General features: G+C 45.1%; 1 protein-coding gene across 1 annotated transcript in view; it reads right to left on the reverse strand.

The window, feature by feature from the left end:
* The window catches only part of GREB1 (growth regulating estrogen receptor binding 1), a 78370-nt gene extending 66192 nt beyond the window's left edge, over positions 1–12178 (reverse strand). The window contains exons 1-2 of the mRNA XM_033124235.1: positions 12010–12178; positions 1944–2124 (exon numbers count right to left, since the gene is read on the reverse strand). Of these exons, the coding sequence (XP_032980126.1) occupies positions 1944–2100 (157 nt within the window). The 5' untranslated portion in view covers positions 2101–2124; positions 12010–12178. The remainder of the gene's footprint in view (positions 1–1943; positions 2125–12009) is intronic.
* Between the last annotated feature and the right edge of the window lie 4052 nt (positions 12179–16230).

Consider the following 16230-nt stretch of genomic DNA (forward strand, 5'->3'; position numbering starts at 1 on the left):
AGACAGGCAGACAAAACAAGACGTGGCCTGTGCAAGCCGTCTGCCTCAGGGTTTATGAGGCAGGAACCAGGGGCTGGGGCAGACTGCTCCGTTTATGGTGACATTTAGCAAACTGAAAAGAGTCCCCCCTGCCCGCCAACGTCCACCCGCTAGAAAAACCAAATCTCAAAGGATGTCTGTATTCTGTTTGCTGGACAAATGGGAAAAGCGTAGAGGGCAGCTCTGGTTTCCATACCAATAGGAGGGCAGCACAAGGTGGCCATCCAGGAGGCAGGGAGCCTTCCGCACTCAGCACCGGAGGCACCAGGAGTGGAGGCCTGAAAACGGTCCCTGGAAAGTGTCACTTGCCCAGCACCCTACTGGCAGATGAGGGCATCCCAAGAAATCGGAAGGTTCGGGATGCAGCCTCCCAATTAGAGGCCAGAAAAGGTTGCCTATGGAGAACTTAGACATCAGGAAAAGCAGAGCGGGACCCTCCTGGGGAGAGACCCAGCTCTCTCTCCCCAGGTGAGCATGTTTCAAAACGTCAAGCGCACCAGTCTTCCATCTTCCCAAATCACGGGATTCAGTTTCTTTAGTTGGTGGAACTGAGGCCCCTTTTAGATTTTAAGGTGCCATCCAAATGTACTAAATTAGGCATCATTGTTATTATCATTCATTTATCATTAGACATAAAGCCTTTCAAGACGGTGAGAACTTAGGGATGACTATTTACTTCGTATTTCACAAGTCTTTCCGCTAATCAAAAACAGTCTATAAAACATTCTCCAGTTATTTCTCTTCTCCCCACAATGTGTCAGTACTGTTTCCTCTGCCGGAAAATGCTAGCACTGTAGATGTGAATCCAAGAGAACTCTCAGTCTTCCTAACTCGTGCTTTTGTCCACAATCTAGTTTCTCTCAGGCCCAGATCCAGGTACTGCTGCTGTCTGCAAGGTTAAGTTGGTAAGGATATTTAAACGAGTGACACCAGAATGCCTCCCTGCTAGAATAAGGAACTCTCAGATATCCCACAAGCACATCCTGCCTCCTTTTTCCTGATGTGCAGCCCTCCCTGGCCCACCGTGCCCACCCCCAACCCCTACACACGCACATTCACACACACACACGCCATGACTACCCCCATACAGGCATACTGCACGCTTTCTTATTTAATTAAAGTTTGTTCTAAACCACAGCCCTCTTTCACTTCAATAGCTAAGTGAAGTCTGTAGGCAACTTCAAGTGAAAGACACAAACTGACAAAAAGAACTCTCATTGCAGGAACAGTCTCATACCCTGGATTGCTGGGGAGTAACTTTCGACATGAAATCATCCAGCTATAAAAATTACAAACTAAAGATTGAAAAATACAATCATTGCATTCTCTGGATAATTAAGTAAACTCCAAAGTGGTCCCCAGGCCTGAAGATAATGTGTTTCTTTATTCCTGGCACATGTGAAATTCAGAAGGGTTTGCTCTTGGTTTTTAGAAGTTCCTTATTCTAGCAGGGAGGCATTCCAGTATCACTCTTTAAAAAGGCTCTTGTACCTGCTATCCCAAGAGAAACTATTGAGACTACTTTGCAAAGATACGGTCACGGATCAGAGGACAAAGAGGGAAAAAAAAGTAGCTGAGGGTCAAAAGCATGTTCAAATTCTTACTTATCCAAGTGAAAACAAACCTTTTAATAAGTATGAGTAACAACCAATTCAGAACAAGCTACCACGACCCTCTTCCTTTCTCCTTTTCGCCCAATGAATAATTTTATTCCTTGCAACTTTATGGCCGAAACTTATTTTAATTTTAGCCGAGTAAGAATTTACATGCAACTTTCTTTTTCTAGCAATTCTTCTCTAGTGGACTCAACATTTCCTACATAGAGCAGAAGAGGACAGAGTTTCACGTTCTGCTGCCAATATTAACTGCACACACGAAAAAAAATACACCAACGCGTCTCCTACCTTCTAAAGCGGAGAGGTGCCGCTCAGCTTCCAGGTACAGCTGGGAGAAGATGGGCCTGGGCACCAGGCTGTTGGACCGCAGGGAGGCCTCAATGGAGTTGTGCAAAACCTCTTCAAAGCGCGTCGTCTTCAGCTGTCCAGCGTAAGAGTTCCCCATCTTCAAAAGAGACGATGGAGTCTCCTGTTTAAAATGGCATTTCCATTTCGGTTAAGAAGACTGACCTGGCACATGAGACCCAAAGGCAGTAGACAAACCCTCTGCAAGAAGGGAAGGGCCGGGTATCCCCCAGCTCAGCAAAGGGGGGGCGGGAAACAGCCAGTGCCGGGCAATTACAGGAAGTTATATAAGAAACAGCTCTCTCTAATTTACCGCTCGGACAGCGGTGTCTGACACCTCTTAGAATATTTTACTGGAAATTGGCTCCTAGTCACCCCCAGGTTTCACAGACCCTCAGTTTTTCCCTGAGATGTGATTCTGCCCCTGAGAGACCCCAGACCAATGAGGCTTTACTTTTCCTTGACTTGCAGAAGAATAGCTCTGAGCCACTTTATATAGGTGACGGCAGCTGACAATTCAGTGATCCATGACGAGTCCCCAGATTTTAGGATTACGGAACTCAGCCTCCTCCCCTTTCCTTCTCAGGAGATAGGCTCGCAGACTTCCCATCATTGTCCTTGCTGTGAAAAGGCCAATTATTAACATTCTTCCTTTAAAATGTTTTCTGGTTTATTATGTTTTCATTATACAAGTAACGCAGATTTATATCTGGGAATCTGGAAACTACAAAAGACAGTGGAAAAGCAAGGAAAATCACGGCCATTTCCATTCCCAGATAACCACTGTGATTTTTTTTTTGTAGCAGCTTAATAAGATATAATTCACATACCATTCACCCCTGAAAGTGTACAATCAAAGGTTTATAGCATAGTCACAGTGTTGTGCAGCCGTCACGCGATCAATTGTAGGATATGGCATCACCCCAAAAAGACACCTGATACCCTTTACCTGTCACTCCCCCATTCCCCCAGCCCCCAGCCCTAGGCAACTACTAATTTACTATCTGTGTAGATTCGCCTACTCTGGGGATTTCATATGAACGGAATCAGTAGTACGTGGTCTTCTCTGCCTGGCTTCGTACAATCACCACAATGCATTCAAGGCTGACCCACACTGTACTACATGTTAGTACTTCCTGCCCACCGTGATATTTGGATTATTCTTCCCAGACTTAATTTCCTTCAGAGTTTGGGGATAGAAGGGAGATGGGAGATGGTAGTCACATGGTTATAATCATTCGATAATACAATTTTTGATTCTGCTCTTTTTACTTGACCTATGTATTTCCCCCAATCCTCGTACAACTGCTTTTCAAACACTTCTAATGGCTGCATCATATTACATTGAGAGAAGGGACAGCTCTTTGCTCAGCCGTTTCTCTTGGATCATGCGTATGGTTAAATCTCTACATTTCGGCCTTCCCAAGAACATCCACTTAAATTTATATTCCTTCCTAATGTTTTCTATTTATTTTCGAGTTCATTAAATTTAGCTATTTGTTTCTATTTCCCTTTTTTCCTTTTGGTTTAATTTCTTGTACTTTTTCCAAACTTCTCAAAATAATTACGTACTTTATCGTCTTTACTTTCCACCTTACGTCTTTAATAATGAAGACATTTATAGCGATACGTTTTCCTCTATGCACCTCTTTTGCTATGGCACATATGTTTATGGTCTCCCTTCTGATTCTCTCTTCAATCTGATAATAATCCAGTGTGTACATTTAATTTCTGAATAGTCAAGACTTGGGGAGCAGGGGGTCAGCCTTATATTATTTCTTTCTGATTAGTACTGGACTATAACCATGACTGTGGCCTTAGAAACTCTTTTTAAATTTGTGAAGGGTTTCTTTTTGGTAGACGCCTGATGGATTTTTACAAATATACAATCGATATGAGAAAAGAGATGTATAAACTTTCTTCAAGGGATGAAAGGAGATAGCTTAGTCATTTCTCCTATATCCTTGTATATTTCTTGTCTACTATACTGTTGATTTTCAAAGTAGCATTTGACTTAAAAATAGAACAAGATGTGCGCTCCAATGTGACCAGAGGACAGTAGCTTCCTGCTTCATTACGGTGACGTGACGCACACTCAGCCATACTAGTTGTCAGACTGGTTTCACAAGCCAGGCACAGTCTTAGACTTCTACTCAAGACATAGGTAAGAAATTGTTCCCCTTGTCCTTGTTCTGTTGGTGGCAGAGCAATTTCAAGACGGGACCGCTGGTGCCCTTAGGGAGCTCTTGTTCCCTCCAAAGGTAAAATGTGCTCATGTCCTCTCTTGATTTTCTGCCTCTATTGTAAAGAAGCCTTTCCTCTTCCAACGAAAGTAAATGGAAACCATTAGACACTTCCTGCTTATGGCAGTAATTCCCGACCACAGGGCCCATTGGTCGAAGCTGCTGACAGCCTGGGGAACAGAGCTGTTGGGAGGATTGCTTCAGGAATTAGCCCCAACAAAAAGCCAGCGCTCCTGAAAGAGAGAGGTCAGCTGCTGGAGCCACCTAATACCCCAACTCAGAAAAGGCTCCGGGGCCCTCTCACCCGCCTTTTCTCTTGACCTGCTGCATACCTCAATGCATGAATGAGGGGTTACTGGCCCCCACATCTGGGGACACTTGCATTATATTCAATTCAGGGTGGTCTATTTAAAGCCGCCACCAATTAATAAGATCAGAAATGTCTTCTATTTCTATAGAGCTTTGTCTGAAGAACTTAACTCCCCCAGAAAGAAGCTCTGAGTTCACCCATTTTACATGGAGCCCCTGCAGAATCATGCTAGATGACGGATTGGGGCATCCACACCCTACCTTCCCAAAATCCTGTTCAGCTCACCTGACAGCTGATTGGCACCCTGAGTCCAGAGGACTCCGGCCATTAAAGCAGATTAGTGTCTAATGTGGATGGAGCCGTAAAGAGGAAAAATACTGGCCAGCCACTGTGCAAGGCACTGAGCACGCTCCCTCTCTTGGCACGCCTGGCAGCCAAGTGAGGACATTAAGAAGCCCATTATAAAGATGACAAACTCCAATCTTGGAGACGATAAGAAACTGGAAGGAACTCTTGTTTAAAGGAACGAACCAGAATTGGGGGTGGGTGTTGAAGGAGAAGGGGGCGGGGAGGGAAGGGGAGAAACATGAAAGGGACAATGGCACAGAGACGTTTTCACACTCAAAAAATGGAAGTTTTATTTCACAACCCTAAGCAAACATCCAAGCTTTAATGTCTAGAAGCAAAAAGTGGTAGAGAAAATGGAGCCCACTCCCTTTCAAATGAAGATCTACGATTGTATAAGTAAATACTGTGAATTAGGACGGGGAGGGAGCACTGAGAACCCTGTGAACCGGTTCTGGCCCTTCTGGTTGGTCCCCATTGGACCCCAATGGACCACAATCAAAGGGTGTGGGAGCTTCCTCCGTACACACGGCAGTCTCTATCTTACAGACAAGACACCTGCCAGGTGAAGAGGGTTAGGGGACCAGAGGGCCCAGCAGGCTGAGGTGGAAGCACAGCTGGAGCTCTCTGGTGTGTTAGAATCACCCACCTGACATGGGGAACCCCAGGGCCAGAGAGAGGAGAGAGCCTCGCTCAGGGTCAGACACGCAAGCCTGAGCCCCCCAAATGCCCAAGGAATGCAAGGCTGTCTGTCATCCCCACGTGGCTCTGACACTTACTCCCTAAGCACCGTCTCTGTTTGGACCCCCGCTGCACTTACCCCGACTGGGAATTGCACCCCGACACGTCAGGAAGACAAGGGAACAGACTCCATTATCAGATGTGCTAAACTATGTTGAAAGGAGTTTTGCAGGTTCTATCAGACTATGGGGATGAGTTATCGATAGTCAAAAATTTAAGCAAACAACAAAGCAACCATTAGCTGCAGGAAAAATAAGACGAGTACAGGAACTGAAAATTTCCTTAGAGCACACTGCAGGTGTAGGCTGCGTGCTGACTGAACCAGAGTTTGTGACACAGCTATTTTGGAAGGACAGGGACAGGGCAGGGGTGTGTGTATGTGAGGGTGTGTTTGTGTATGTGAGGTAGGAAGAAAGAGGTATAAGAAAGCTAAACTCTCATATTCCACAGTGAGAGTGAAAAAAATGGTCTAGAAACAAATAAGAAATTGTAGCACTAGTTATTATTTGTAAATAAAGGAATAAATTCCAGAAAACAAAAGAAAACAAACTGAAGAGTTAAAAGATGGTTGCTTGTAGGGAGCAGGAATTGGAGTGGAAACAGGTGAGAAGGAAACATTTGTTTTTCATTTTGAAGCTTACAGTATAATAATACAATAATAACTTTTTAGACTATGTGTATGTTCACACTTATTAAAAACTGAAGGTTGCATGTTAAAAATAAATGAAATGCAGGCATGAAAATGAACGATGGACAAATGAAATCTCAGGGGCATAGCAACTGAAGGTCATGGTGAGCTACAGACAAAGCAAAGGCAGGCCACCCCGCTGAGAATTGCCACAGCATTATGTAATTTAATCCAGCCACAATTCTGTCTGGTCATTATTTCTATCCCTATTTTATAAATGAAGAAACTAAGGTTCAGAGAGGTTGGGAGACCTGTCTAATGACACACAGCTAGTGCCTGGTCTGGAACCGAAAGCCCATGTCCGAAGAATCTCTTCCATGAAAAGCAGTAGTAAGAAGTTTAAACCAGCAGCATATAAAATCTCAGACGTCCTCAGCTGAAGGGTCACCATGACCTTCTTGTGCCTCTTCTAGTAGTGACAAGACATTGCCCAATTTCACAGAAAGTTATGGCATTCCTCTAAACTTCTAAAGGACGGTGTCAGGAAGTCAGCCTCATGAAATTAAGCACACACAGCCGACACCAGACTTCCTCCTGGGCTAAGCATTCTTGTCGTTACTCTAGGAACCTATAAAATCCTGCAATTATTCATAGGAGAAGGTTCTGCCTATACTCACAGAAGCACACAACAGACCTACTTTAGTTCCTATATAGCCATAGTGAACACGAAAAAGAAAACATCAAAATGTCAGTTTATATCTATTTTACTTAATCATTTTAATTATTTTTTAGTCTATGTTTTATAATGTAAATAATACATAATGTACCCTGTAATCCATGTATGCAATTTGTAAATCAATAAACATATATATATATATATACATATACATGTATGTGTGTGTGTGTGTATATATATATATTCATTTATTTTTAACATGCAACCTTCAGTTTTTAATAAGTGTGAACATACACATATACACATATACATATTATGTTTCCCCAAAAATAAGACCTAGCTGGACAATCAGCTCTAACATGTCTTTTGAAGCAAAAATTAATATAAGACCCGGTCTCATTTTGCTATAAGACCAGATCCAATATAATATAATATAATATAATATAATATAATATAATATAATATAATACTGGGTCTTGTCTTATATTAATTTTTGCTCCAAAAGACACATTAGAGCTGATTATCCAGCTAGGTCTTATTTTCAGGGAAACATGGTGCATATATGTGTGTGTGTGTGTGTGTGTGTGTACATATAGATATAGATATAGATATAGATATAGAGAGAAGACCAAAGTTTGAATGAAAGACTAAGAAAACCAATATTTGCTTAGAATCTACTATGTGCCAACAGCTCTGTGACACAAGTATTATCTTCATTTTGCAGATAAAGAGACTGAGTCTGGAATTTCAAAGCATTTATTGTTTTCACATCTTTACTATTTCCTTTAGCAACATAAACCCCAAAAACATCTTAAGTAAGAATTAAAATAATAGCTAACATTTATTAGGGCCACTTTGTGCACTTTTCTTGGTTTACATTTGTAATTTTATTGCATCTTCATCACAGCCCGTACACATATGTAGTATGGTTCTCATTTTACACATTAAGAAACTGAGAGATTAAGTGACTTGCCTAAGGTCACACATTTGGGACAATTTTAGCATGTCCAATAATGGCCCTACGCAGGAGAATCTTTGCTTTCAATGAAGCGGTTGACTTCAGAAAAGGGAGCATTTTTTTAAAGTTGTTGTTTTGTTTTGTTTTGTTTTATTTTTTAAATGACGTTCACTTGTCCAGCCAGGCTAAAACTTTTGGTTAAAAAACAGGTTGCCTTATGGAAGGTCTGACATGACAAGAAAATAAAGCCTCAGTAAATGAAAAGCACCATTTAAAAAAAAAAAAAAAAAACAGGTTCCTAGCTAGACAAAGAAAACCAAGAGCATTCTAAGAATGCTGCCTGCAGACCAGTCTGCAAGAAAGGGAGGAGAGCAAGCGGCAAAATAAACAATCGGGGGAGGGGCCGTGGCCTGGACAGTGTCGATCTGTCAGCCCGACTGGCCCTTCCCTGGAGATTAAAGTAGGAGACTGCAGACCCCAGCCCACTCTAAGAAAAATATTTCACCTCCAGCCTCTCCTTCAAGTGACTTCCTCCCCGCCTCACCCCCCCCCACTTTTTTCTTTCTTTTTTTAAGAATAGAATATCAAAAGGTTTGTCCAAGAGGCAGAAAATCCATTTATCTTAAAAGGCTCACAGAGACGTACTGGGGTACCTGCAGAGTTGTGTGTTCAGCTCAAATCTGAGCCCACAATTATTTTCCGGTTCCTTTTATCAGTCAAGTAAGGAGGCACCTCTGTCTAAACCCAGAGCCCCCGTCTGTCAACAACAGTTATTGAGTTCCTGGAATGGGCCAGAACTCACTTCCTAAGATAACACCAGCTCTGTGTACCCCTGGATGCTGTACACTCGTCATTTTGCTCATAAAAATAAAGCCATCACCTCCCTCTGCTGCTCACGCCTCAGATCCAGCGTCTCCTTCCCCAGAGCCCACAGAGATCCCATTTAATTAATAGACCGTCACCGACGTCCCATTTCCTCCATAACTTGCCTGCCAGATGATAAAAAAGCCTGTACTAAGGGGTAATAAGCAAAGCTCAATGTATGGCCATGCTTCTTTCAAGCTGTGTGGCCTTGAGCAAGTTACCTAACCTCTCTGTACCTCCATTTCCCCAATTGTAAAAGGAGGACAATCAGAACCACCTTCCAGAGTTGTGCTGAGGGCTAGATGAACTCACATGTGGAGGGCGGCTGGCATGTAGTAGATGTTAATAAATTTTAGTTTTCTCTCTAAAATTGGAATTCACTACTCGTAATTCTAATTTCTAGAGCGAACTAGAGATCTTGACTTAATTTGATTCATTGCACTCCAGTGGAAATAAACTTGTGGCTTCCTGTCGGAGAACACCAGAAAGGGAAGTACACCAGAAAGCATATTAGTTAATGCCCCGGCCCCGGGCCCCAGGTATCACCTGAACTCACCTATTGTTTTCTGTTCCAAACAAGGTCAGAGGAGAGCCCTTCCTACGAACATCAAAGTACAAGCCGGGTTCTTTCCTCGTGATCACAGAGCTGCTCCACGGCTCTGTTTGTACCTGTCCTTCTTCTGCTCACCCTTAAGCCGAAATTCATTGCTCCCTCTTCCTCACCACGCCCCCGCTCCCTCCCACCCCACACTTTGCTGGCACCTCCCTGAGCTCTGGGTTGTTCCCCCTAAGGCCACCGAGAGAGTGCCTGTGTCTCCCACCTCCTGGGGGTGTGAGCTGCTGGGTGCAGCCACCAAGCCCATCACCTCTCCTTTCCCCACAACGGTTTCTTACAGAGAGCGATTCTGGCCAGGGAATGGCCACGACTCCGCTAATGACCCCAACTGCCAGACATCCTTCTCAACGCCACCTGGGGCTACAGGTTGGAAGAGAAGACGCATTTGGGTCTCAGGGCCAAGTTCAGACAGCTGAGTCTGTCCTAAGTCACAAATCGTGTTAACTTCTGACCTGCTCTGTGCCTCCTCTGCGTGAAACAGGAAACTTGTCCTCTTCCAGAGTCGTGGCTTTGCTTCAAACAAAGTTTCAAAATCTAATTTGGGTACAAGGCAGAAATATTTCATTCCCACTTGGAGCTAAGGGTGAAAGTGAAATAGACAGGGTCCCTGACCTGAAGAAACTCGCAGATAGGCAAAAATGCAGGTAAACGCCGCAGCGTACCTTATAGTGTGACCGTTGGCTAAGCAGGCAAGGAGATAGCTTCAGAGGAAATAGAGACAGGAGTGGAGAGTTCTATCTCAGGTCAATCTCAGAGGGCCTCCAGGAAATGCTGAACCTGGAAGGATGAGTACAGGTTTGCTAGCTGAAAAGAAGGTGGACAATGCACCCAGGCTTGACCCAGGGGTGACACCCATTGTGTGGCTGGAGAACACAGGTCCTTCCAGATGCTGAAGCATAAGGTGGCTATGAGACAGGAGGGGTAGGAGAGTGACGAGGGGTCTGTTCAGACTCAGTCCTGCTAACGTGTTTAGAACTAGCCCTGTGGAGCCAGGAGAGGACTTGCAGCAGACCAGATGAGAGCGTAGGTGACAGATGACCTACTGTGGCTTCCTAAAGAAGGCCTACAAGAGAACATCGCAATATATTGTGACCAAGAAGGGCACACAGACTGGCTGTATGTGGAGGACAAAGGAGAGGAGAGACGGGCTTTAGAAAGAGGAGAAAGTCGGTGGTGTTGTCATCACCGTGCAGAACGAAGGCAAATCTGAGGAGCTCAGTGAACCAAGTGTTTGGTCCCCTCCAGCCATTCCCTTGCTGGCTGAGCCCTCCTCTGTGCAAAGCCTCGTTCGGTCTGGTACCCATTTGTCTTTGTGCTCTGTCTCCTCTCACCCTCTCCTGGAGAAGTGACCATGGCAGAAAAGAAAGAGGGCAAGAATCAAAGGCTGGAGTTAGAGTCCACGAGAGAGAAAACCTTTCCACAGCGGCCTGCGAGAACTGTCTTTCCCTCCCTTTTGCCATCTGCCTCCCTTCTGAATCACATCCAAAACACACCTGTGGTCCCCAGACCCTCCAGCCTGAATGGAGGCTCCCTCTCTTTCTAGAAGTCAGCCTTCCCCTAGAATCCCTGTTCACCTTTCCCAGGGCCTCTCGGGAAGGTAACCGACCCGACCCCAGCTGGCCACAGTGACAGCCCCACACAGCCTTACCAGAAAGCCCCACAAACTCCAGCTCGGATCTGAGCTGCCACAAACCCCTGTTTCTTTCTCCTCCAATGTCCCTACAGCAAAACTGAAGAATCCTTCTGCCAAAACACAATATGGTGACTTACTTCCGATGAGTCCAAAGTTTCAGAAAACAAAAGCAAAGCCCTCTCAAGCCTGCGTTTTCAACCTCATTCCATAATTTCCAACAGCCGGTGGGGCCCTCCCTGATGCAGAGCGAGAATGGTGGTGCTCTAGGCCCGTAGGCACGGGCAGCCCTGAATATATGATATGGCCATAAACGCATTCAGACTGCAGAATGGTCTCCTATAAACCCTTTGACAGCCCTCCTGGCAGGAAACGGCATTCTAATGTAGATTCCTCCCGGTTTCCCTGCAGGACCTCATAAACTCCACAGGTGTTGCTGAAGGAGGGAAAGCCAGGCTGAGCGCTGGACTTCTGTCTAATGCATTTGTCTCTCCAACTGAGACTGTCCTGCCTGCGCTGCCGCCCAGACATCTGTGCAGAGAATGTGAGAGAGTGCTTCCTCTGAGAGTGTGCTCAGGCTCTCCGAGGGGAACACAGAGAAGCGCCTTCAGAATAAAGCTAGCAGGGAAGATTTTCAGGGAAGAAAAACAATGACTGCAAAACTCCTCTCCAGAACCAACCAGGCAGGATCAGAAATCTGTTATACATCTCCTTAGCATATCACTAATAATTACACTGCTGCTGCATTTATTTGTGTCCACCTTGTGAGAAACGCATTACTTACACCCACTTCAGATACCATTTCCAACAACAAAAATAAGGGAACTAATTCATTAAGTGGATTTACTCTGCACCTTACTTACTAAGAGCAAAAGCTTTGCCATTCGTTATTCTGCTTAGCACAGGACAACACTGTCCTTATCATAAGCAAAAAGCCACGACAAACCTGTCCAACCCCCAAAGCGAGGGCCCCAGTCCCAAAGTCAAATGCACCATACCTGGTCATTTCAGGCAGCCCATCAGCCAGCCAGCCAAGAGCAATGGCTACACTTGCAGAGGCTGTGTCTTTTATCACGTGGGGGCCCTGATGGCCCTGAGAAGGGTGCCGAGTGCTTGGTTGGCCTGCCACCCTGGCTCCCAGGCCCCTTGCCCGGGGAAGCAAAGGCAGCCCAGCCAGCCAGGGGAAAGGCTTCAAAGCCAGTATCTGCTGCTAGGGCTACAACAACAACAAGGAAAAAAAAAAAAAAAGAAAATCAACAGCAGACCTGCCAAGTTGAGCTCCATGTGCCTCAGGCTCCTGCTGGGTCAGATGACAAATGCCACAGTTTTCCGTCTTCTTAGCACTGAAGTGTTTTGCTGGGTCAGAATGCTCTCCACGCAGGTACATACCAATCTGTCAGTCTAACCACCAGCAGTTAAATTGAGTCTTTTTAAACAACATGAAAGTTCTGTACTTGGAATGGAACCACGTCCTCTTGCGCAGAGAACAAAGGGTCAGTGAAGAGCATGGCTTTGCCACAGGAAACGGGCAGGCTGATTGGCTGCCACTAGAGGACCACAGGTGTGGCAATGGCCCAGGGGAGCACATGGCCCTTAAAATAACCACGGCTGTGCATGCCAAAGAAAACGCCCCTGATGGTCACAGAGGCACATTCTTACACTTCTTTCATTTAAATCATTTCCACCTCGATGGAAACCAAGAAAACACCAGCAGTCCTCCACAGCTTCCTACACACTCCTGCTGCAATGAACTCTTCTAAATGCGGGAAACCTGCTCAAATCCTAATTTAAAAAGGAAAGAAAATCACAGGAGCCCACTCCATTGGTGCTGAACACCGTTAGCTTTGACTTTTATCTTCTCGCCAGGGTCTTTTGTCTGCCTGCAAAGATGAGCTGGATAGGACCCAGAGAGCTTTCCATGTCATCTACCCTTTGTGACAAAGGCCAACGAGCTGCACCATTCATGTTGCTGCCGCAGTCAGCAAAGAGACTTCTCGGCTGTTTCAGGCCCGGTCCCCAAAAGCACCAGGCGCTAAAGGGTGGAAGGAAGTGCCCCACATCGCAGACCTAATCTTGACTGGGCTTAGCTGCGTCTGCCTAGAAAAAGAGGATGGGGATCCCACGGCCCTCACACCTTCACAGCAAGGGCAGGGCAGCGCCCCCTGCTGGTTTTGCTTCAGCGAGACTCCAGGAGGCAAACAAACCCCGGGGCCCCTGGCTTCACTCACTGGGGAGGCAAATGAGGTGCGAGGAAGGCCGGTGGGGGCTGGAGAGGAGGTGACTGCGCTTGGAGTACCTAGGGCTTTCTGCCACTCAGAGCACTGTCGGGGAATGGCAGGGACCTGACACCACAGAAAGGGTATAGTCTCCCGTATCCGTGTGCACAAAGCTATGCGCATGAAAAGCTTTTACCGGAGCGGATATACTTAGCACACAACATTCACCAAGAAAAAGATTTTCAATTGTTATAGAAATACATGGAGAAAAATGCACATATATGGCTATCTGTAATATATGATATTTTATTATAGAGGTATAGAGACAGAGCAGGAGAGAGAGTTTGTTAAGAGGATGGATTCTGGGTCCAGGCTTGGGATTGAATCCTGACTGACTGGATGTTAGACCTTGAGCCACTTAATCTTGATGTGCCTCAGTTTCCCCAATCTGAAAAAAGGGTTAAAAGTACTTGTTTCTCAGGGTTGCTGTGTGGATTTTATGAGCTAATATACGCAGGGTACTCAGACCAGCGAATGGTACATATACAGTATTTACTACATAGGCCATGGTAACAACGTGTTTCCCCGAAAATAAGACCTAGCCAGACCATCAGCTCTCATGCGTCTATTGGCGCAAAGATTAATATAAGACCTGGTCTTATTTTACTATAATATAAGATCAGGTATGATGTGATATGATATGATGTGATATGATACCAGGTCTTATATTAATCTTTGCTCCAATAGACGCATGAGAGAGAGCTGATGGTCCGATTAGGTCTTATTTTCAGGGAAACACGGCAGTAACAATTATCATTACTAAGCTTTCAACCTGTAAATAAATAAAATGCATAAAAGAGATTGAAAAAAAATGTCAGTGGTGGTTGCCTTTAAGTCAAAGAACTCAAGATTTTGTTTATGTTTCTTTAATCGCTTCTATAATTTGCTAACTTTTTAAATCGACGTAAGTTGTCTTCATCATGAGGAGAAAATTAGGAAAGAAGGATTTGCCTTCATCAGGTCTGTATTACAATACCTTTGAGCCCGAATGCTCTCCCAGTACTGTCACAATAGGCTTTTGATGTGAACACAACATTGAGGTGCCTAAAGAGGAGTGAGCTCACCCCAACGTCAGCTCTGATGGGTGTTTCTGACGTGGGGCTTCCTTCTGAATTTAGATCTGCAATTCTATGCTAGACACCAATATAGCTCCTTGCCATAAAGTTCTTGCTTCTATTCCATATCAAATGCTGGTCTCCAGCCAACTCCCTTCCACATTAAACATGACAAGCAGAGACAGTCACCGTATCAGCAGCCAACACTGCATTTGAGACTGTGATATATTGGCTTTATTTTATTTTGTGACCACAAAGGCTAGAAATGCTGACCTGCAAGGCAGAAAAGTCTCTACCCGTCCAACAGTGTCCTGGAGACCATGATAACCACCATTACCAAAGAAATAGGCCTTGGCTTTTATGAAACATTTCCCTGAGAGCTTTTCGGATCACTTTCAGTCTGCTTTCCATGTAAAGCCGAGAGGGGCTGACACGGCCCCGGCTGCCAGATGCTAACGGCTCAAGGTGCCTGCTCATCTCGGGTCTTAGCACACCTCCTGCCTCGTGCGAGCTGTGTGCTCCCGCTGCCTGGACTCCTATTCATCCTTCAAAACCTAGTTCGAGCATCTCTGCTATTGTGTGGTGAACCTGACCTCCCTCAACAGACCTGAGAATTTTGTCTTTGCTTAGGTTTAACAAACTTCCAGAAGCCAGACTAGAGAGAGGACGTCTGGCTGATGCAGGTAAAGTACCTCGAGGAAGCAGATGGGCCCAATAGCTCATTACTCCGGGTATCCCCAAATGTTCATGTCCTGCTTTGCCTTCTCCATGCCTGGTGAGCCGGAACCTCTTTCTGGGATGGGGCCCTTGGGTTTCGTTAGCATATGTGAAATCTGTATATCATCTGGGTTTTTTTTCCTCCATCAGATAAAGAATAAAATTCAAACATCAATAATGCAATCTCCATTCCTGGGTTTTGTTTACAGGGAAGCTGTGGAGTTGGTGCCTGGGTTCACATCCTGGCCCTGCAGCTGCCTGTAACTGTGGGATAGGGGGAGGGGGGTCGCTCTCTGAACCCATTTCCTGTACCATAAAGGGAGATAACAAGGCTCACTTCAAAGGGGTTTTGTGAGGATTAAATAAGATCACGTAGTAAAGTATTTAGCACAGCAGCTAGCAGTGAGTGTTTTCCATTCACTCATTTTTCCTTTTTTTTTTTAAAGACTAATCAGGCTGATCTCTTTGCTGGTCACAAATCTGTTCTCTCATTCATGTCTTGTGTTATTTGCCTACATGGAAATCCCTTCCCCTCCCCATTGCTATTCACATTTGGAGCTTAAAAATGGAAAGAAAAAAGAAAAAGAAAAAGAAACAAAAGAATAACTGGGAGGTACAAAGCCTCTTAACTTTTGGGACCAACTCTTTCAGCTCATATTGGCCAGGTTCTCTCCTGTTGCCTTCCCCTTCCAATAGCTTGGAGTTGTCATTCATTCATTCATTCATTCATTCACTCACTCACTCAACATTTGTTGATGCCCACTACCCACTGGGTATTGAGTGACTTAACTTCTCAGAGCCTCAATTTTCTCAGCATAATGTGGATAATACTGATATCACAAGGTTGTTGGAAGGCTCAAATGACACCAGGACCATAAAGCACCTTTTACCCACCCAGCACATAGTAGGTAGTTTTTATCAGTAGCATGATGATGAAAAAAGAATAAGCCACAGCCCATCTCTCAGGAAGCTTAACCCTGAGAACATGACGATTCCCTTCTCACAGATCCTACACTAAGACCCACAGACCCCTCTCCTCCCACCGACCAAACCTGCTGGAGCCGGTGCCCCCTTGGCGACAGCACAATGAGTCTGGGAACACATGACTGAAAAGGCAGCGAGCTTGCTCGAGTATGATTCATTGCTGTCTGCTGCAGTAATTAGAAGTATT

This window comes from Rhinolophus ferrumequinum, chromosome 13 (assembly GCF_004115265.2).
Source record: "Rhinolophus ferrumequinum isolate MPI-CBG mRhiFer1 chromosome 13, mRhiFer1_v1.p, whole genome shotgun sequence".
Taxonomy (NCBI): Eukaryota; Metazoa; Chordata; class Mammalia; order Chiroptera; family Rhinolophidae; genus Rhinolophus; species Rhinolophus ferrumequinum.